The 18,636-nt window shown below is 72.4% G+C and overlaps 3 protein-coding genes across 5 annotated transcripts; 1 reads left to right on the plus strand and 2 right to left on the minus strand.

The window, feature by feature from the left end:
- Window positions 1-312: 312 nt before the first annotated feature.
- RAB5B (RAB5B, member RAS oncogene family) lies at window positions 313-8,557 on the minus strand. 3 transcript variants are annotated; one of them, XM_087771783.1, is made up of 6 exons: window positions 8,404-8,557; window positions 2,645-2,925; window positions 1,929-2,080; window positions 1,576-1,698; window positions 1,347-1,440; window positions 313-930 (listed from the first exon to the last, which is right to left on the minus strand). In XM_087771783.1, exons 2-6 carry the CDS (start codon window positions 2,805-2,807, stop codon window positions 815-817), a joined length of 648 nt encoding a protein of 215 aa, XP_087627909.1. In that variant the 5' UTR covers window positions 2,808-2,925; window positions 8,404-8,557; the 3' UTR covers window positions 313-814. The 3 variants fall into 3 exon arrangements, with proteins under 3 accessions (XP_087627909.1, XP_087627908.1, XP_087627911.1); XM_087771782.1 differs by lacking the exon at window positions 8,404-8,557 and adding an exon at window positions 4,546-6,371; XM_087771785.1 differs by lacking the exon at window positions 8,404-8,557 and adding an exon at window positions 3,000-3,152.
- Window positions 8,558-9,552: 995 nt separating this feature from the next.
- Window positions 9,553-13,068, minus strand: CDK2 (cyclin dependent kinase 2). The gene is made up of 7 exons (XM_087771795.1): window positions 12,923-13,068; window positions 12,765-12,842; window positions 11,190-11,310; window positions 10,939-11,109; window positions 10,751-10,852; window positions 10,054-10,257; window positions 9,553-9,979 (listed from the first exon to the last, which is right to left on the minus strand). Exons 1-7 carry the CDS (start codon window positions 13,036-13,038, stop codon window positions 9,875-9,877), a joined length of 897 nt encoding a protein of 298 aa, XP_087627921.1. The 5' UTR covers window positions 13,039-13,068; the 3' UTR covers window positions 9,553-9,874.
- A 563-nt stretch (window positions 13,069-13,631) lies between these two features.
- PMEL (premelanosome protein) lies at window positions 13,632-18,608 on the plus strand. Its single transcript, XM_087771717.1, has 12 exons — window positions 13,632-14,463; window positions 15,340-15,468; window positions 15,546-15,692; window positions 15,766-15,906; window positions 15,978-16,139; window positions 16,221-16,601; window positions 16,717-16,962; window positions 17,076-17,483; window positions 17,575-17,668; window positions 17,771-17,973; window positions 18,048-18,135; window positions 18,313-18,608. The coding sequence occupies exons 1-12, from the start codon at window positions 14,400-14,402 to the stop codon at window positions 18,470-18,472; spliced, it is 2,223 nt and encodes a 740-aa protein (XP_087627843.1). The 5' UTR covers window positions 13,632-14,399; the 3' UTR covers window positions 18,473-18,608.
- Window positions 18,609-18,636: the final 28 nt, after the last annotated feature.

Genomic DNA, 18,636 nt, shown 5'->3' on the forward strand with positions numbered 1-18,636 from the left:
AAGCGTGCCGGGGTCACCGGAGGGACGGCGCTGGCGGGGCGGCCGCAGCCCTAACGCGCGGCAGCAAGGTGGGCGAAGGTGGAGCGGTGGGGAAGGGTCGCTCGCGGTGGCTTCACGGCGATCGGTGCTGGGGGTCCAGCGGCCGCCCCGCTTCCCCCCTCCCCCTAGGAAGAGGCCCCAGGCACTTCCGATCCTCCAGCAAAAAAGGCCACCTAGGAAGAAATTAAGGACACTGCAGCTTTCCTCCCCCCCACCCCCGACAGCCAAACAGGAGAAACAGGACGGGGGGACAACAAAAAAAGGAAAAAGAAATCCATGACAGACCCCCTGGGACAGATCCCGTGTTTTCCGGAGGTCTCTGGTTCCAGCCGGTTCGCCCCGATGAACCTCGGAGGCCGATGCTGCCACCTCCTCGGGCCGCTCCCCGCCGCAGCTCGACGGGAGAGGGAAGGGGAGACGGGAGCAGGACCAGAGATTCACCAAAGCAGAGAGGAAGGCGGGAGAGGGAGGAAGATGGAGGGAGGAATCAGAATATTAGGTCGCTATTTGCACCTATAATACAAAGTGAAGAAGAGTTTGTTTTTTTGGAAGTTAAGTCCCCGGCTGATCTAGTTCCACTGCCTTCGGGATGGTGGTAACGGGTGTCTGGTGGTGGTTTTGAAGCATTAAAAAGTGCAGTTAGAGGGAGCTCTCGGGAGGGTTTTGGTTCAGACGGGTTTCTCGGTGTGCCGTTATGGAGGTGAGGTGTGGTGGACGGGGAGGGAGGTTATATCTTAGCTCTTCCTCTCGCGCGGGCGCTGGCGCAGGCTGCCCTTTAGTTGCTACAACACTGGCTCTTGTTCTGCTGGCTCTGCTCGTGCAGGTCCACGCCTCTGCTCCTGCCCGCCGCTCCGCTCGTGCTCTGGGGCTCGCTCTTTGGCAGCTTCTTGGCTGGAGAGGGAAGAGGGGTGAGATGGCGGCGATGGGAGCGGGACGGGGACCGTCCCTGCGGCACAGCCCCGCTGCGGCGGGCCGAGGCACCCGGCAGGACCCTGCCTCCGGCGCAGCGGAGGCCCTGAAGCCACCCTGGCCGCACCGGCAAGGCCCACGCGCCCGCCAGGCGCTTCCCCGGGGCAAAGAGCGGTTTCCCTTCCAGCCGCTCTTGCGCCGAGCGTCAGCTCCGCACGCGTCGGTGCTGAGCCCCCGCGGCAGCACAGCCCCTGCCGGGCCACGAGGAGCCGCGCTCACCGGAGGGCAGGACGGGCAGCGGCTCTGCTCAGCCTCCCAAAAAGCCGCGGTGGGGAGCTGCAGCCCGGGCAGCCGCCCTCGTCGCCCACCCTCGCCCCCCGCCGCTCCCGCAGCCTCACCGATGGCCAAGAAGAGGTCGTTCACATTCATCGCTGTCTTGGCTGACGTCTCCATGAACAATAGGCTGTTGTCGTCTGCGTAGGCCTGCGCCTCCTGGAAGAGCCGCGAGCAGCTGAGTGAGGGTCTGGCAGCCGAAGCCCTGGCACCTCTCCAGCGGCAGCGCCGAGGGGGGACGGGGACGGGCGGGGAGCTCACACCGGCCCGGAGGAGCCTCGGGCCGACACTTACTTCGTATTCCACCATGCGTTTGCTGGCCAGGTCAGCCTTGTTGCCCGCGAGGGCGATCACGATGCTGGGGCTGGCTTGTCTCTGCAGCTCCTTCACCCATGTCTTCGCCCGTGCAAACGTTTCCTAGGAGCAGAGGTGGGAACTCAAGGCTCGTCCCACCGCTGCGCTGCAAGGCGGGCGTCTTAGAGGGACCCCCGCCACGGCAAGAGCCGCCCCCGCCTCCCCGCGAGGAGGTGGCCCCCAGGAGACCCCCACAGCCACGAGCGCCCCGAGCCGCGCAGGCCTTCGTTCCCGGGCGGTTTAACCGCGGTGCCCCGCGCCCGGCAGCCGAGGAGCGCGGAGAGGGCCCCCACCTGGTTGGTGATATCATAGACCACGATGGCGGCTTGGGCCCCCCGGTAGTACATCGGGGCCAGGCTGTGGTACCGCTCCTGGCCGGCCGTATCCCAGATCTCAAACTTCACCGTTGTGTCATCCAGGCAGACGGACTGTGTAAGGAACGCCGCTGGCGGAAGGAAAGACGGCGTTAGCATCGCGTCGGCCACCCCTGCTGCGGGCAGGTGCCCAACGGGCAGCGGGGAACCCCCCGCACGCCCCCAGCCCGGCCCCAGATGGGATGGGGAGCTGGGTGCACCCCGGCCCCGCAGCCGGCTGGTGGAGGAGCCCGTTAGTCACACCCGTTAGTCGAGCCCGTTAGTCACATCGAGCCCAGCTTGCTGAGAAAAACTGCTGCCTGCTGTGCACTAGCAGCGTGCTTATCGGGGGATCAGCAAGGGCTCCCGCGCTGGCTGCAGCCCGGGGACCGCTGACACCCACCGAGGCGTCACCGCCTGCCGCCACGAGACCACAGGACGAGGTGTGGGGACTGCAGCTAGAGCCTGCCGCGCAGGCAGAGTGCCTGGTCCACGCGCCGTGGCTGCAGGGCAAGGGCTCCGAGCCTGGCAGGGGCTCGTATTTAGCGGGAAATAAAACCGGCGCAAGGCAAAGCCGTGGTGACGGGGCTGCGGGCACCCCGCAGCGTTACTGGAGGGTGTGGGAGCACCACGACGGGCGCCTCTCGCCAACTCACCGCCGATGGTGCTCTCCTGGTACTCGTGGAACTGGCCCTTGACGAAGCGCAGCACCAGGCTGGATTTCCCCACCGCCGACTCGCCCAGCAGCACCAGCTTGAACTGACAGATTTTACTGGCTTGGGACTGCCCGTTCGGCCTGGCGGCTCCTCGGCTGGTCATGGCCTGGGTGCTGCTGGCGCCACGCGCCCTGCTAACCGGAGAGCCGGGAAGGCACCGAGGCGTCCGCGCGGGGCAGGGGCTGGGTGCAGGGTGCTGGCCCTCAATCCGCTCGGCTGTCCTGGAAGGAGGAGAGAGCCGTCGGCACGCTGAACGCGCGCAGCGCAACGCCCCCACGTCCCCCCGGGGCTGTACCACGTCCACGGAGACACGCTCTGCCGAGCCTCGGCGGGCAAAACTCTTCTTGCCTCGAGCGAGAACGTGCTCCTCCCTACGGGGTCTTTCCCCGGGGCCTCTCCCCAGGCGCCCCACAGCAGCCCGTGGCACAGACCCACAGGCCACGGCTCCGCTCCCCGAGCCTCTGTTCCCAAGGGATTTCACAGAGCAGCAAACTGGTCGGTAGGAGCTAATCCCAGAGCCAGGCAGACGGGATCCCCGCGGCCGAGGAGGCTGGGAGTGAGTCAGCAGTCCTGCCAGCCCTCCCGCTCCCGGCGAGCGGCCCCGGGGCCGGGACAGGCCACGCCACTGGGGACGAGGAGCCGGGGCAGCGGGGAAGGGGCGGCAAGAGAGCGGCCGGCCGGCAGCGAGCGGCTCCGGGCCTGGCACGCTCTTGTTTATGCGGCAGCCGGGGAGATGCCACAACAGCTCCAGCTGCCTCCCCGCCAGCCGGCCGGGAGGAGGGGTTGGACACAAACTCCCCAGCTCTGCCTTAAAGTTCCTCAGCTCTGATTTGGGTTTTCCCCCGTTTTTGCTTTGTTTTCCACGCTGGACACAAGCAGCAGGGGTCTGACAGAGCCGCTCGGGCTGTGGGCGCAGACCGCAGCCCCCTCCCGGATAAAGCATCGCCGCAGGCAGCCGCTCGCACGCCCCACCAGAAAGTGGGAGAAAGCAGGATTCGTATTTTTCTTTAGGAGCTAATCTCCCTCTCCCTGGTCACGCTCCGGTCCCAAGGTTGCGGGGCCGCAGCACAGATTTATCTGTGCCGGCGAGGCCAGGCAGGCAACGGGACGAGGATCACGGAGACCAGAACCAACAAGCGGGAAGTTGTTTGGTGCCAGTTCCTTCCCCATCTGCCCGAAGACATAAGCAGGGCTAAAGCCGGACAAGCCTGGCAGGAAACGCTCGCTAACCACAGCGCCCGCGCGGCACGGACCCCGGCCCAGCCACCCCCGGACCCCTCCAGGAGAAGGGGATCACCCTCGCCTCCCCCAAGGCACAGCAAAACCCTGGGAACACAAACTCATCGCCTGGGCACAGGGAACGCTGCCTCCCGCCTCCAGCGCCGCTCGGGAGAGGGACGGCTCAGCAACGGCCTCGGCAGCGTCCCGAGCACGGCTCGGCACGGCCCGCTGGGAAGCGGCCGGTGCAGCCCCGGCTGCCAGACTCCTGCCAGTTCGCTTTGGTTTGATCCAGAAAGGCATCGGGAGAGCTCAGGCAGGATGAGGCCAGGCATGGATGAAGTCCAGGATGGCTCCAGCCAAGCGTTACTCTCACGAGCTTAGAGGCAGGGCTGAAGATTTTACAAGTATTTTAACTATTCTGAGCAGAAATCCCCGTCCCGGCAGCAACGCAGGCCACGAGGAGGCCGGGGCAGAGAGCAGGACCCGCGCCGGCAGCACCGGGGCACGGTGCTCGCTTCGGCTCCAGCCACCCTCGAACCCCAAAGCGCAGGGGGAGCTCCCCTGCATCCCACCAGGACGGGCCGCCGCGGCTGGGGAACGCGGAGGGACCGGCTCCCCACCTGCAGCTCGGTCTTCCTCTGCCAGCGAGATCAGCTCCCTCCCCTGCAAACATCGTCGAGCTTTGAAGCAACCGCCGCCGGAACCCGCTCTGGGAACAGGCCCGCCTCGCCCTCTCCAAGCCTGGTCTCACTCCCCTTCGCCCGCTCAGCCCGGTTGGTCCCTTCTGCAGGCCGGGAGCGACCGCCTCGGTCCCAAGCCAGCCCCGAGCACTGCAGCCCGGCTCCCTCCGTCCTCGGGGCCACTTCCCTGCCAAAAGCTGCTCTTCTCCCCCCCTGCGCTGCATCCCGGCGTGATTTCGGCAGCAGCCCAGGCTCCTCGCGGGTGCGGAGGTCGAGGGCACTCGCAGACCCCGACGGCAGCCCTGTCTCACGGGGCAGCAGCTCAGCCTGCGGGGACTCGGCACCACCACGCCGCTAGAAGACCTCCACCACCCGCTCGCCGGGGATTCACGCCGCCAGGTCTCATCGTCCCACTCTGCAGCTTCAGCTGGAGCCGCGCGGTGAGCGCCCAGAATAGATCCTCTGCTTATTTATAAGGGAGGAGCTGCCAGGCAGCTGCCGGCGAAGGGCTCCAGCTCGGAGGGGGACGGTCCTTCCTCACCGGCTCCGACGCAGGTGAGCGGCGAGGCCCCACCGGACCGGGACCAGCCGGGACTCCCGACCGCAGGGAGCGGCAGCGGCCTCGCCAGGCACCTGGCCTCACACCGCACCGCTCCGCTGGCAGCCGTTTGGCGCAAACCCCAAGTCACCTTTTCCAGGACCTCAGGAGCCGCATGGCTCCCGGATCCTGGCTGTCTGTGGACCCCCGGCATCACGTGGGTCTCTTCATCCTCCTCCTCCTCCTCCAGACAGCGAGGTGGGAGCTGCCTCCACGCTGCTCAGGTGGGTGCTCCGGGGAGAGCTCTGCGTGGAGCGAGCTCCCGGGGGAAGCCATTGCTGTCCCATGAAGCCATTGGCTGCTGGGAGCGCTCCGGGGTTTGCTGGAGAAACAGCCCCGAGGCTTTGGCTGCTCTCACCCGAGCCGCCGGCATCTGGGGCTGGACGGCTCCGTCCTCGCCCCCCTCGCTCGGCAGGACCCCAGGCACCGCGGCCAGTCCTGGAAGGAGCCGCTTCTGCCCGGGAGCTGCTTCAGGACACTGAAAGCACAGCGGACGTCAAATCCCGCCTGCACCAGGGCTCCTCCGAGGGATTAAGGAAGATCCAGCCACTCCGATTCCGCATCCCTCAGGCGAACCTGGGCTTCAGGGCGCCAACAGATCCACAGACCCCCAAGACGGCCAGATCTTCGCACTCAAACACCACCACGCCAGGTGAAAAGTTAACCATACGTCGATCTATAGAAGTCAGCAGCTATTTTTGGCGCGCTTTCGTGTCATCAGCAATTACTGTTAGCTGCTGGTTGAGCAAGATCCACGGCGCGACACGGCAAGCACCGGCAGCCACGAGCGGGGCTACAAAACCTGCCGGGATGAATCTGCTCCTCCCCTGCCGCGGCGGCAGAGGCTTTCCCTGGCCAAGGGCTGCACCCACGCCGGCGGCACCAAACGCGTCAGCCGGTGCCTGGAGAGGTTCAGGGAGTCCGAGGCCGCCTCGCTCCATCTCCTCCAAAACGCCATTCCCAAGCAGGATCCCAAACGCTCCCGCAGCCTCGCCGGGATGCGGCGTTCGGAGGCAGCGTCTCACCCGCCTGCCCACGCCGCTGGGACTGCCGAGCCCCGTGGCTGAGCACGCCCAGGGCTGCGCCGGCTGAACCGCGCTCGGGAGAAGGGGGCATCCTTCGCAGGGGATGGTTGCAACAGCCCGTCTGGGCTAACTGCTTTCCTGTTGCCAGAGATACTTTTCCTATGTCCCAATCGCGCTCGAGCAACCACCCAGAGGCGCACGGGGGCTCGGCCCGCCGCGGATTCGCCCAGCCAGTGCCGGGGGACTCGCGGTTACGGAGAGAGCCTGGCCTTTGCCGCGCAGGCAGGCAGCCCGTGCCGAGGGAGCTCCGGCTTGAGGAGCAAACCCGCAGCGGCACGCGCCAGCGAGCGTCGTGCAAAGCCATCCCGCAGCTCCCGTCACCTGGCGTCCCCCCTTAACGAAACGTTGAGATCTTGCGACCCGGCCAGCTCCGATGGCTCGGGGACGCGAGGGTGTCGGCGAGCTCCCGCAGAGGATGGTGGAGGCCCGGCTCTCCCACACGGCACGTAACGCCTGCCGGTTACAGCGGCCGGACTCGAGGCATCGCACGGCAGAGCCAGTTCACAGCTCTGGTCAAGGGACGGGCTCTGGCCCCGCCGGGCCACACGCCATCCCCCCACGCCTCACCGGTGTCACACCCGCGATAGCACCGACGCGCGCTCAAGGCCACCCCGGCAAAGCTTCCCGTCCTCCCAGGAGGGATCCAGGCTCCGCTCCGGCGCCGAGCCGCCTCTCGCTGCAGGTGCCTGGCACAAATAGCAAGTCCCACGCAGACTCGAGGGATCCAGCCCAGCCCGACGCCCGCGGCCGGGGGTCCGGGGCCGGCACTGCCGCAGGAGATGCCCTGTGGAAGAGCAGCCCGGCGGGTGGCTTCTCAGAGAGCAGCCTAGCATTTATTGATCCGCTCTTCCACGACGGCGCCGGGTCCCTCCTTCTTGCACCGATTTGGGCAGCTCCCGCCCTGCGCCAGCGGGTTCGGCGCCGGCTCGGGCAGCCCAGACCCACGTGCCGGGGACGCTCGCCCCTCCTTCCTCGGGGTGGCCGAAGCCGCGGCCCAGGAGCCCAAGCCCACGGCCTGGTCGGTGCCTCCGAGGAGGCAGGTTTCCTTCCAGCCAGGAGAGGCTCAGGAAGCCAAAGCTCCGGGCGAAAGCGCACGGGAATCCCCCATTCTGGGAGAGCCGCGGCTCCACAGCGGGTCCGGCGCAGGAATCGGTGGGAAAGTTGGCAACAGGGCAGCCGTGCAGCCCGCAGGGAGGCGCGGGAGCCGGGCACCCCTCGTGGGGAGCCGGGGCCTCCCCCGCTCACCCGGGCGCCTCTCGGAGCCTCGCACACCCAGCGGGACGGCTCGGCCGCGCCGGGCAGGAACCGGTGCCGGTGCCGCTCCGCGGGGATCTCTTGGCGCCCGCGTCCGTGGTTCACCCCCCGGCCCCAGCTGCGGCGAGTGGCTGATTTTACACCGAGGCCTGGCACGGGCCCGCACCGGGGAGGAACGGCAGCACGAAGGCAAACGCCGGGGGCCCCCGGGGCACCGGGACCCCGCAGACCGAGGGTTCTGCTCCAGCACCGCGCCGGGCGCCGACGGGTGACACGGGGGAGCCCCCTCCGCCGGGGGGAGCCCGGCCGCACCAGCTCCCTCTCCGCGGCCCGGGGGAGCCCCCGCTGCGGTCCCGCGGGAGGCGGGGGGGGGGGGGGGGGGAGGCACGGACCCCCGGGGGGGTGATGGGCAGCGCGGGGCCCCGGGTCACCCCACGGCCGCCGCCCCGGGGCCGGGGGGCGGGGGGGGGGGCAAACCCCCCGCAACGGGCAGCGGCCGCCACCGCCCCCCAGGACGGGACTGCGGGCCCCGGCGGCTCCGGGGGCGGCCGAGCCGGGGGGTGCCGGCGCTCCAGGCGCCCCCGCCCGGAGGGGTGACCCCGGCTGGGGGGACACGGCCCCCCCCAACGCCCCACAGCCCCGGGGGTCCCCCACCGGCTCTGCCTGGGGCGGTTCCGACCCCCCCTCCCCGCCGGCCTCCGCCCCCCCGGGGCCCCGGCCCGGCCCCAGCACCGCCACCGCCCCAGGCCTCCCGCGGCCCGCCGGGCCCTGCGCCCCCGGGACCCTCCCCAAGGGCCCCCGCAGCCCCTTCCCGGCCGCCCCCGGCCCCCGCGCCCGCCCCCGGCCCGGCCCCCCCGGTACCTCGGTGCCCGGCCCAGCCCGGCCCTCCCGTCGCGGCCCCCGAGCGCACAAACAGCGGCTCAACCAAACCCTCCTGGCGCGGGCGGGATTAAGGGGCGGCTCCGCCAATCGACGGCGCGCAGCTGGGCGGCGCGCACGCCTCTTCCTCCGGGATGGACCAATGGGAGAGGCGGGGAGAGCGTCACCGCCCCGCCCCGCGTAAGGAAGCCAATCGGCGGCGGCGAGAGGGCGGATGGGCAGTGGCCCGGCCAATAGGAGCGACGAGAGCGGCCGGCTAATGGTAGGCGGGAACGTCATAAAGTAGGCGAGGCTTGGGGTGAGTGACGGGGCATGAGGCCAACAGGAAGCGCCGCCGCGCGAGGGGCGGCAACAACAACAAATAAGGTGACCGAAGGGGGCGGAACCCCACGGCCGCAGGAGCCAATGGGAACGCAGGACGCTGCGGCGTCGCCCAATTACGGGGCAAAACGGGCCCGGGCCGGCCAACCCGAGGCCAGCGGCGCAACGAGTGACGCGGGCGCGGGTCGGTGCCTGACGGCCAATCACAGGAGGCGCTGCCCATGATTGACAACCCGGCGGGGCCGGCGCTGGGGCCGCGACCTCTGACCCCGCCCCCCCGCCCCCTGCGGCGGCGCCCTCGCCTGGGGGCGGGGCCAGGCCCAGCCAATAGCGGCGCTCCAGAGCGGGAGGTGGGCGTGGCAGAGGGGGCGCGGCCTGACTGCCGTGGGTGTGGCCAAGGGCGGGGCAGGGCCGGGCCGCGGGGCTTCTATGGGGACGTATGGCGGGGGGGGGGCGGGCTATAGGGGCCCTATAGCGGCACCTATAGGGGCCGGGGGGGCCCGGCAGCCACGGGGGCCTCTGGCCGGGGCGGGGGAGGGCGCGGGCGCCCCTGGGGGGGGCCTGGGCGGGGGGGGGGCCCTCACGGGCAGGGGCAGCTATAGAGGGGGCGAGGGGGTCGCACGGGGGGAGCCGCTCCCCCCGCACCGGGCCCACAGACACCGTTCGGCGTTCGGTACGAAATTGCAGAAGTTACAAAAGTCGCGAAGAAACCGCGGGGGGGGGGGGGGGGGAGGGGGGGGGGAGAGGGGGGTCACCGGGGCGGGGGGGAGGGGTCCCATGACCCCTCCCAAGGCAACGACGCCTTCCCGGCCCCGTGGGACGGGGGGGGGGGGGCCTCCGCCGGTGCCGTCCCAGTGCGGTGAGGAGGAGGAGGGTGGGGATGAAGGTGCCCCCCCCCACACCCCCCGTGCCGGTCCCGGGCCCCCCCCGGTGGGGCCGTAAGTGCCGAAAGTCCCGCGGGGGGGGGGGGGGGGGGAACGACGCCCCCGGGGGGGGGGGGGGCGGGGGGGCACGGGGGTCCCAAGCCCCTGGGGACGGGGGCTCCTTTGGGGAGGGGGCTCCTTCGGGGAGGGGGCTGAGGAGGCAGCCCCCCCCCCCGCCGTCCCGAGCCCCCCGCGAGCGCGGGGGCCGCTCAGAGGCGCAGGTGGGGCACGGCCCGGGTGACGTCGCGGAAGAAGGGGTGACCCAGCGCCGCCTTGGCCGAGATCCGCTTGTTGGGGTCGTAGTGCAGCATTTGCTGGGGGAGCAGAGGGGCGGCGGTGAGGGGGGGGTCCCCATCGCCCCCCCCGCCCCCCCCAGCCCCTCGCTCACCGCCAGCAGCTTCCGTCCCTCCTCGTCCAGCGGCGGCACCACCTTGCCGAAGTCCTGCCGGGCCCACTTGGGGAAGCTGGGCTTGTAGTCGGGCATGGCGGTGACGCCGGGCCAGGCCGCCTCGTCCGGCGTCCCCAGCGTGCGGAAGATGCGGAAGAGCTGGTCGATCTCCGAGTCCCCGGGGAACAGCGCGCGCCGGGTGATCTGGGCGCGGCGGGGGGGAGAACGGGGCCGTCAGGGGGCCGGGGACCCCCGAAGCACCCCGCGACGGGGCCCCGGCCTGGGGGGGCTGGGTCGCGCCCCGCCGCGTCCTGCCCTTTCCGAGGCAAAGGCCCGCGGCGGGCAGGCGGGGGGGGGGGCCCCCACCCCGTGAGCTCTCACGCCGGCCCCTCGTGACCGTCCCCACGGTGGGAACGGGCCCCGGTCTCCCCAGGCGCCGCCGTCAGCCGCGTGACGCGGACGCCGGGGTGGGGGTGTCTCACATGACGGCCCCCTCCCCGCGCCCACAAAGCCCCTTTATTCCCCGGGCGCTGCGGCGGGCGTCAGCCCCGCGCCCGGTGACGTCAGGGCTGCGCCCCGGGGAGCCGCGGCGTCACCACGGTGGGACGGGGAGAGGCCGCCCGGCAGAACCCGGGCGCGCCCCGATGCGCGGGGACCCCGGCGTCGCCCCCCTGCCCGTCGCCCCGCGGGCACCCACCATCTCCGCAAAGATGCAGCCCAAGCTCCAGATGTCGACGGCCGTCGAGTAGTACTTGCAGCCCAGCAGGATCTCGGGGGCGCGGTACCAGAGGGTCACCACCTGCCGCGGCGCGGAGGGGACGCCATGGGCGCCGGGTGCCCCCAAACCCGCCCCCAGCGCCCCCCGGGCCCCCCCCCGGCGCCCACCTCGTGGGTGTAGGTGCGCACGGGCACCCCGAAGGCGCGGGCCAGGCCGAAGTCGGCCAGTTTGATGGCGCCGTCGGCGTTGATGAGCAGGTTCTGGGGCTTGAGGTCGCGGTGCAGCACGCGGTGCGCGTGGCAGAAGGCCAGGCCCTGCAGCAGCTGGAACAGGTAGCTCTGCGGGGAGCGGGGGGCTCAGCGGGGCCGGGACCCCCCGGCGGGGCCGGGGACCCCCCGCCACCGCGGTCCCCCCGCACCTTGATGAGGGGCAGGGCGATGCCGCTGAGGGAGGACGAGTCCATGAACTTCTTCAGGTCCTGGTGCAGGAACTCGAAGACCAGGTAGAGCTTGTTCTCCGTGTGGATCACGTCCAGCAGCCTGGGGGAGCGGGCACCGCCTGGGCCGGCGCCGTGGGGCGCCCCACGGACACGGGGGGCCCGTGGCCACGGCTCCCCACGGACACGGGGCCGCCCATGGCCACGGGGGTCCCCGCAGACACAGCTCCCCACGGACACGGGGCCACCCACGGGCACAGGGGTCCTCACGGCCATGGGGCAACCTACAGCCACGGTTCCCCTTGGCCACGGGGCAACCCATGGCCACGGCTCCCCACAGCCATAGGGGTTCCCACAGCCACGGCTCCGGCTCCCCACGGGGGTCCCCACGGCCACAGCTCCCCACAGCCACGGGGCAACCCACGGACATGGGGGTCCCCACAGCCACGGGGGTCCCCACAGCCACAGCTCCCCACAGACACGGGGCAACCCACAGCCATGGCTCCCCACGGGGCTCGTCATGGCCACGGGGGTCCCCACGGCCACAGCTCCCCACAGACACGGGGCAACCCACAGACATGGCTCCCCACAGCCATGGGGGTCTCCACGGGGGTCCCCACGGCCACAGCTCCCCACAGCCATGGGGCAACCCACGGACATGGGGGTCCCCACAGCCACGGGGGTCACCACAGGGGTCCCCACAGCCACAGCTCCCCACAGACACGGGGCAACCCACGGACATGGGGGTCCCCACAGCCATGGGGGTCCCCACGGGGGTCCCCACAGCCACAGCTCCCCACGGCCACGGGGCAACCCACAGCCATGGCTCCCCACGGGGCTCGTCATGGCCACGGGGGTCCCCACGGCCACAGCTCCCCACAGACACGGGGCAACCCACGGACATGGCTCGCCACAGCCACGGGGGTGCCCACGGGGGTCCCCACGGCCACAGCTCCCCACGGACACGGGGCAACCCACGGACATGGGGGTCCCCACAGCCACGGGGGTCACCACAGGGGTCCCCACAGCCACAGCTCCCCACAGACACGGGGCAACCCACGGACATGGCTCCCCACAGCCACGGGGGTGCCCACGGGGGTCCCCACGGCCACAGCTCCCCACGGACACGGGGCAACCCACGGACATGGGGGTCCCCACAGCCACGGGGGTCACCACAGGGGTCCCCACAGCCACAGCTCCCCACAGACACGGGGCAACCCACGGACATGGGGGTCCCCACAGCCATGGGGGTCCCCACAGCCACAGCTCCCCACAGCCATGGGGCAACCCACGGACATGGCTCCCCACAGCCATGGGGGTCCCCACGGGGGTCCCCACGGCCACAGCTCCCCACAGCCACGGGGCAACCCACGGACATGGCTCGCCACAGCCACGGGGGTGCCCACGGGGGTCCCCACGGCCACAGCTCCCCACGGACACGGGGCAACCCACGGGCACGGGGGTCCCCATAGCCCCGGTGCCACCAGGGCCGTGGCAGAGCTGCGGGGCCCCGCAGAGCCCCCCCCGGTCCCCCCGGCCCCCCCCGCCCCCGCTCACTTGACGATGTTGGGGTGGTTCAGCTCCTTCAGCAGGGAGATCTCCCGGATGGCCGTGCTGGGGACGCCCTCGGTCTCCCTGCGGGGGAGGCGGGTGAGCCCCGGGCCCGGTGCCCCCCGCCGCCCCCCGGTGCCCCCGGTGCCCCCGGCCCCGCTCACGTGTCCAGGCGGATCTTCTTCAGCGCCACCACCTCCCCCGTCACCTTGTTCCGGGCCTTGTACACGACGCCGTAGGTGCCCTCCCCGATCTTCTCCACCTTCTGGAAGTTCTCCATGGGGGGGCCCGGGGGGACCGGAGAGCGGCCCCGGGCGGGGGGGGGGGGGGGGGGCCGGTTCCGGGGCGGCCCCCGGGGGGGGGGCGGGGTCCCGGGGAGATCCCGGGGAGGGGGGGCGGGGTCCCGGCGGGGTGCCGGGGGGCGGGGGAGGGAGGGGGGTCCCGGGCGCGCGCGCGGCGGGCGGAACGATCGCGGCCGCCGCTTCCCCCCGCGCGCAACAACGTTACGGCGGCCCCGCCCGCGCCGCTTCCCGCCTTCCGCTGACCACGCCCCCCGCGCCGCCCCATTGGCCCGGCTCGCCGTGACGCAGCCGGCGGCGCGGGAGATCCCTTAAAGGGACAGGGGCAAGCGGAGGAGCCCCCGCGCGGGGCGGTGCCGGGGGTCGCTCCCGCCCCCGGTGGCTGCGGGGGGGACGGGAACGGGAACGGGGCCGCGCAGGCTCCGGCCGGGCCCCAGCGGCTGGGTCCGGGCCGGGCCCCCCGCCCGGAGCCCCGGGGCGCGCTGAGCCGAGCCCCGCCGCCCTTCGGGACCGTCCCCTCCCGGGGGGGGGGGGGGGGGAGGTCCTGGCTCACCGGGGCCGGGCACCGGAGGGACCCTCAGGGGCTCGGAATCGGCCCCAGGGCGGGGGTGGAGGTGGCAGAACCGGGGGGGGGACGCGGGGCTCTGCGGGCCCCCCCCCCGCACACGCGGTCCCACGGGCACGGTCCCGCACAAGCACCCCCCGCCCACGGGGCACGGGTGGGAGCCCCCCGGGGGGCGGCTGGGGGCAGCCCCCAGCAGGGAGGGAGCGGGGTCCCTGCGTGGGTACAGGGTCGGGGTCCTCCCGTGCGTGGGCGGCACCGGGGTCCCCCTGCCTGTGCAGGGTGGGGGTCCCCGTCCGTCTGCGTGACGGGGTCCCCCCGTGTACGTGCAGCATCGGGGGCCCCCCCCGGTGTGGGGGGATCCGGGTCCCCCCGCCTGTGCCCCCCGTCCTGCGCGCGAGCGTGGCCCGGGCTCGGCGCCTGGCGGGTCCCCAGCCGTGGCCAGTGCGTGCGACCAAATCCCCGGCCCTGGGGCCACCGGGATGGGGGGCAGCACCCCCCATTCCCTCCCCGAGCCGGGGGGGTCCCTGCATCCCCCAAGAAGCACCCCACGAGTCTCCCACCCACCCCCGAGCGTGTGACCGGGCCTGACCGCAGGCCGCACACACGTGAACACACGTGTCCCCACGCAACTCAACTGGGGGGGGCCCGGTTCCCCCCCTTTTTGGGGTGGGACTATGCAAACGAGAGCCCCTTCATATCCCCCCCCCCGGCCCCGGCCCCTTCGCCTCTCTGCCCCGGCGGTGCCCGAACACGGCGGGGAGACGAGGACGTGGGACCATGCGGGTGCACGGGGCGATCGCGGTGTTGGGGACCCTCTTGGTCTTGGCTACGGCTCAGCGGCGTAAGTTGGGGTTGGGGGATCCGGGCATCAGAGCCCGACACGGGAGCAGGCGGGATGGTCTCCGCCGGCGAGGGGGCTCGCGGGATCCGGGGGGCAGCTCCGCTGCCCCCCGGATCCCGCGAGCCCCCTCGCCGGCTGTGGACCATCCCCAGGGATTACGGGGTTCACCGGTGGGAGCAGAGCCCCCCTTTCAAAGCCAAATCACGCAGGGAGCAGGATTAGACCCCGCTAATCCCACGGCTGGGGGCTGCTGGGACACCCCGGGGGGCTCATGGTGGGGTCCCCGTCCCTCTGTGGGATGCGGGGGGGGACGTACACCCCTCTGGGGTGGGATGTGGGGGTCCCCAGCCCCCTGTGCGGATGCTGTAAATGGGGGGGGACCCCCATGCTGCCTGCAAACAAGGGGGACCCACGTCCGTCTGTAAACGGGGGACCCTCATCCGTCTGTGGGCGAGGGGACACGGAGGGGACCTGGCAGCCCCCTGAGAGTGGGGGAACACGGGGGGACCCAACAGCCCCCTGTGAACTGGGGGACACGGGGGGACCCGGCGGCCCCATGAGCGGGGGCCGTGGGGAAATCGCTCACCCCGTCCTGCCCGGGGCTGCCAGCGCCGGCTCAGCTGAGAGTCACATGAAACGGCTTTGGGCAGCGCTCGGCGCCATGTGATGGGCTTTGCCCCGCACGCGCCTCGGCCCGAGCCCCTCACGTGGCCCCCGGGGTCCCCGAGGGTCCCTGCAGTCGGGGGGACCCGGCGGGAGGCCCTGTGATGGCGCCAGCGCAACGCCGGGGCCCTCCCCGCTGGGTCGGGGCGGTTGGTGGCCACCCCACGCGGGTGCTCTGGGTGCCACACGCGCCCTCTCGCCCTTCTCCCGCAGGAGCCGGTGGCCGCAGCCGTGGCCAGAGCCAGCCCTGGAGCGGGCGGCCGGCACCGTTCCGGAGCTGGGACGCGGGGCTGTACCAGCCGTGGCAGGAGGGGACGTCGCGGCAGCGGGACTGCTGGCGAGGTGGGTGCCGGGACGGGCGCCGGGGACCACGCCGGCCCTCGGCACCGTCCCTGAGCCGCTGTCCCCGTGCCTGGCAGGCGGCGACGTCGCCTTCGACATCAGCAATGACGGCCCCACCATGTCGGGCGCCAAGGCCACCTTCTCCATCTCCCTCCGCTTCCCCAGCACCCAGGCGGTGCTGCCCGACGGCCGGGTCGTCTGGAGCCAGAACTGCACCGTCAACGGTCAGCGCCTGCCCAAACCCCGCCGGCCCCCTGCCCCCAGCCCCGCGCCCCCCTCACCCTCTGCTCCCCGCAGGCACCCGCGTTGCCCAGGGCGAGCCCGTCTTCCCGGAGCAGCCGGCTGAGGGGGCGAACGGCGTCTTCCCCGACGGGCAGCCGTTTCCCCCCGGCACCAAGGACAAGCGTGGAAAATTCGTCTACGTCTGGTGGACGTGGGGTGAGGCCGGCACCGACCCTCGCCGGGGCCCGGGGGTCCCCGAGGCGGTGCCTGACCCCCCCGTCCCGCAGGGCGCTACTGGCAGGTGGTGGATGGCGCCGCGTCCCAGCTGACGGTGGACACGGCCGGGGTGCCCCTGGGCTCCTACACCATGGAGGTGGTCATCTACCACTACCGCAGCCTCCAGAGGTTCATCCCCATCGGCCGCGCCAGCACCCGGTTCAGCATCACGGGTGGGTGCCGGGGCTGGGGGTGGCGGGGGAACCCGGTGGGGGCCGGCGAGCTGACGGTGCCCCGCGTTCCCCCCCCCCCAGACCAGGTGCCCTTCGCGGTGGACATGGTGCAGGTGAACGGCGTGGCGGACGGCGACGGGCGCTTCGTGCGTAACCGTGCCGTGGCCTTCACCGTGCGGCTGCACGACCCCAGCCGCTACCTGCAAGACGCCGACATCTCCTACTCCTGGGACTTCGGGGACCAGAGCGGGACCCTCATCTCCCGCAGCGCCACTGTCACCCACACCTACCTGGAGGCCGGGTCCTTCGCCGCCCGCCTGGTGCTGCAGGCCGCCATCCCCCTCACCCCCTGCAGCACCTCGGTGGCCCCCGTCATGGACCCCACCACCAGGTCCCCGCCGTCGGAGGGACCCACGGCGGCTGCTGGCACCACGCCGAGCAGCGCCGGGGCACCCAGCACCGGTAAGGGAGCACGGAGCTGCCCCCCTCCCGCGGGTGCCGGCTGCCCGGGGGTCCCAGGGGTGCCCCCTTCCCCGGGGTGCCCCCTCCATCCTCGCTCTGCCCACTGAACCCGCAGCCTCCGGCTCGCCGGTGGAGCCCACGGGGGGATCGGCGGCCGTGTCCTCGGACTCTGCTGTCACCGAGGCCGTCCTCCTGGCACTCAGCACCCCAGCAGATGCCGCCGGCGGAGCCGCAGGTACCGACCCTGCTGCCGTCTCCACTGCGGCATCCGTGGACCCCCTGCTCCCCACCTTGGTGGCCCCGACCACGGATGCGCTGGGCACCTCGGCTCCTGTCGCCACGGAGGGAACGGTGGCTGCAGGTGGGTGCTTCCCCCGGGGCAGGGGGTGACGGGCCGCGTCTGGGCGCTCCCCGCGGGCTCCGTGCCCCCTCGCCCTTCCCCGGCCTCTGCCCTGCCTCCTGCTTCTCCTGCAGATGCGGCGACCGCTGGAGCCACGGCGGGAGCCACAGCCGGAGCCACAGCTGCAGCTGGAGCCACGGTTGATGCCACAGCTGGAGCCACAGATGCAGCTGGAGCCACGGCGGGAGCCACAGCTGGAGCCACAGCTGGATCCCTGGTTGAAGCCACAGCTGGAGCAACAGTGGGAGCAACCGCAGGAGCCACGGCTGTGTCCCTTGCTGCTGCCACAGCTGGAGCCACAGCTGGAGCAACCACGGGAGCCACGGCTGTGTCCCTTGTTGCTGCCACAGCTGGAGCCACAGCTGCCCCTGATGGCACTGCTGAGCCGCTGGTGCTGGTGAAGCGCCAGGCACTGGCCAACGAGCCCACCGGCTGCATCCTGTACCGCTACGGCACCTTCTCCACCCAGCTCAACATCGTCCGTGAGTGCCGGGCCAGGGGGCCCGGGGGGCTGGGGGGGGCCGAGGGGGCCCCGGGGGGCTGAGCCCGCTCCGACACCGCGTCCCGTTGCAGAGGGGATCGAGAGCGTGGCCATCGTGCAGGTGGTGCCGGTGGTGCCGGAGGGCAGCGAGAGCAGCGTGGAGCTGACGGTGACGTGCGAGGGGAGGTGAGGGCAGCCGGCGCAGCGGCGGTGGCCTGGGGATGGGGACGGGGATGGGATGGGGACCAGGCGCTGGGGGGTCCGCGGAGGTCTGACCCCCGCCCGCAGCCTGCCCGAGGAGGTGTGCACCGTGGTGGCGGATGCCGAGTGCCAGACGGCGCAGATGCAGACCTGCTCGGCCATGACGCCGGCCCCCGGCTGCCAGCTCGTCCTGCGCCAGGACTTCAACCAGTCCGGCCTCTACTGCCTCAACGTCTCCTTGGCCAACGGCAACAGCCTGGCCGTGGCCAGCACCCGCATCACCGTCGGAGGTGGGAGCGGGGCCGGGCGGGGGGCCGGGCAGGGGTCCCGGGGGACCGGGGGTGCTGAGCTGCCTCTCCCGCAGGCGCTGCCCCGGCTGCCGGCAGGACCACGCTCTTCGTGGGGCTGGTGCTCATCGCCGCCGCCCTGGGCACTGCCGCCTACACCTACAGGTCAGGCTGGGCGGGGGGACACGGTGGCGTGGGGGGGACACGGTGGCGTGGGGGGACACGGTGGCGTGGGGGGGGCACTGTGGTGTGGGGGGACACTGCGGCACTGGGGGTCCACCCCGACCTGGGGGCCGCCGGCGCGGGCGCTAACCCTCTTGCTGTCGTGTCTCTGCCCCGCAGGCGCGTGAAGTACAGCCTGCTGCCGGCCGTGGCCCCCCCGGCCCCCCGGCCCCGCGGCTGGCTGCCCCCCGGCTCTACCCTCCGCCTCCTGCTGCACCAGGCCTTCGGGGGGGCCCCCAGCGGCGAGAGCAGCCCCCTGCTGCGCGCCAACACCGTCTAGGGCCCCCCGCCCCGCGCCGCCCCCCGCCTGGCCCGAGCCCCCAGGAGCCGGGGGCTGCCGGGGTGGGGGACGCGTGGCCCCGGCCTCGCCACCGCCGCCATTAAAGGCTCAGCTCAGCCGGTGCCTCCGCCTGCTTGTGTCTTGGGGGGGTGGGGGGCCGGGGC

This window comes from Nipponia nippon, unplaced genomic scaffold (assembly GCF_047370975.1).
Source record: "Nipponia nippon isolate SJK-2023a ecotype South Korea unplaced genomic scaffold, ASM4737097v1 scaffold_35, whole genome shotgun sequence".
In the NCBI taxonomy this organism is placed as follows: Eukaryota; Metazoa; Chordata; class Aves; order Pelecaniformes; family Threskiornithidae; genus Nipponia; species Nipponia nippon.

Excerpts from the sequence above, each read along its gene's own strand:
- PMEL (XM_087771717.1), top strand. The coding sequence starts at position 14,400 with ATGCGGGTGCACGGGGCGATCGCGGTGTTGGGGACCCTCTTGGTCTTG. Across the intron at positions 15,469-15,545 it reads GCAGCGGGACTGCTGGCGAG|GCGGCGACGTCGCCTTCGAC; the intron begins GTGGGTGCCGGG and ends CGTGCCTGGCAG. Across the intron at positions 16,963-17,075 it reads GGAGGGAACGGTGGCTGCAG|ATGCGGCGACCGCTGGAGCC; the intron begins GTGGGTGCTTCC and ends CTTCTCCTGCAG.
- CDK2 (XM_087771795.1), bottom strand. The coding sequence starts at position 13,038 with ATGGAGAACTTCCAGAAGGTGGAGAAGATCGGGGAGGGCACCTACGGC. Across the intron at positions 11,311-12,764 it reads AACCACCCCAACATCGTCAA|GCTGCTGGACGTGATCCACA; the intron begins GTGAGCGGGGGC and ends CCGCTCCCCCAG. Across the intron at positions 10,258-10,750 it reads GCTGCATCTTTGCGGAGATG|ATCACCCGGCGCGCGCTGTT; the intron begins GTGGGTGCCCGC and ends CGCCGCGCCCAG.
- RAB5B (XM_087771782.1), bottom strand. The coding sequence starts at position 4,829 with ATGCAGCGCAGGGGGGGAGAAGAGCAGCTTTTGGCAGGGAAGTGGCCC. Across the intron at positions 2,081-2,644 it reads CCAGGAGAGCACCATCGGCG|CGGCGTTCCTTACACAGTCC; the intron begins GTGAGTTGGCGA and ends TCCTTCCGCCAG. Across the intron at positions 1,699-1,928 it reads TCTATGATATCACCAACCAG|GAAACGTTTGCACGGGCGAA; the intron begins GTGGGGGCCCTC and ends CTCTGCTCCTAG.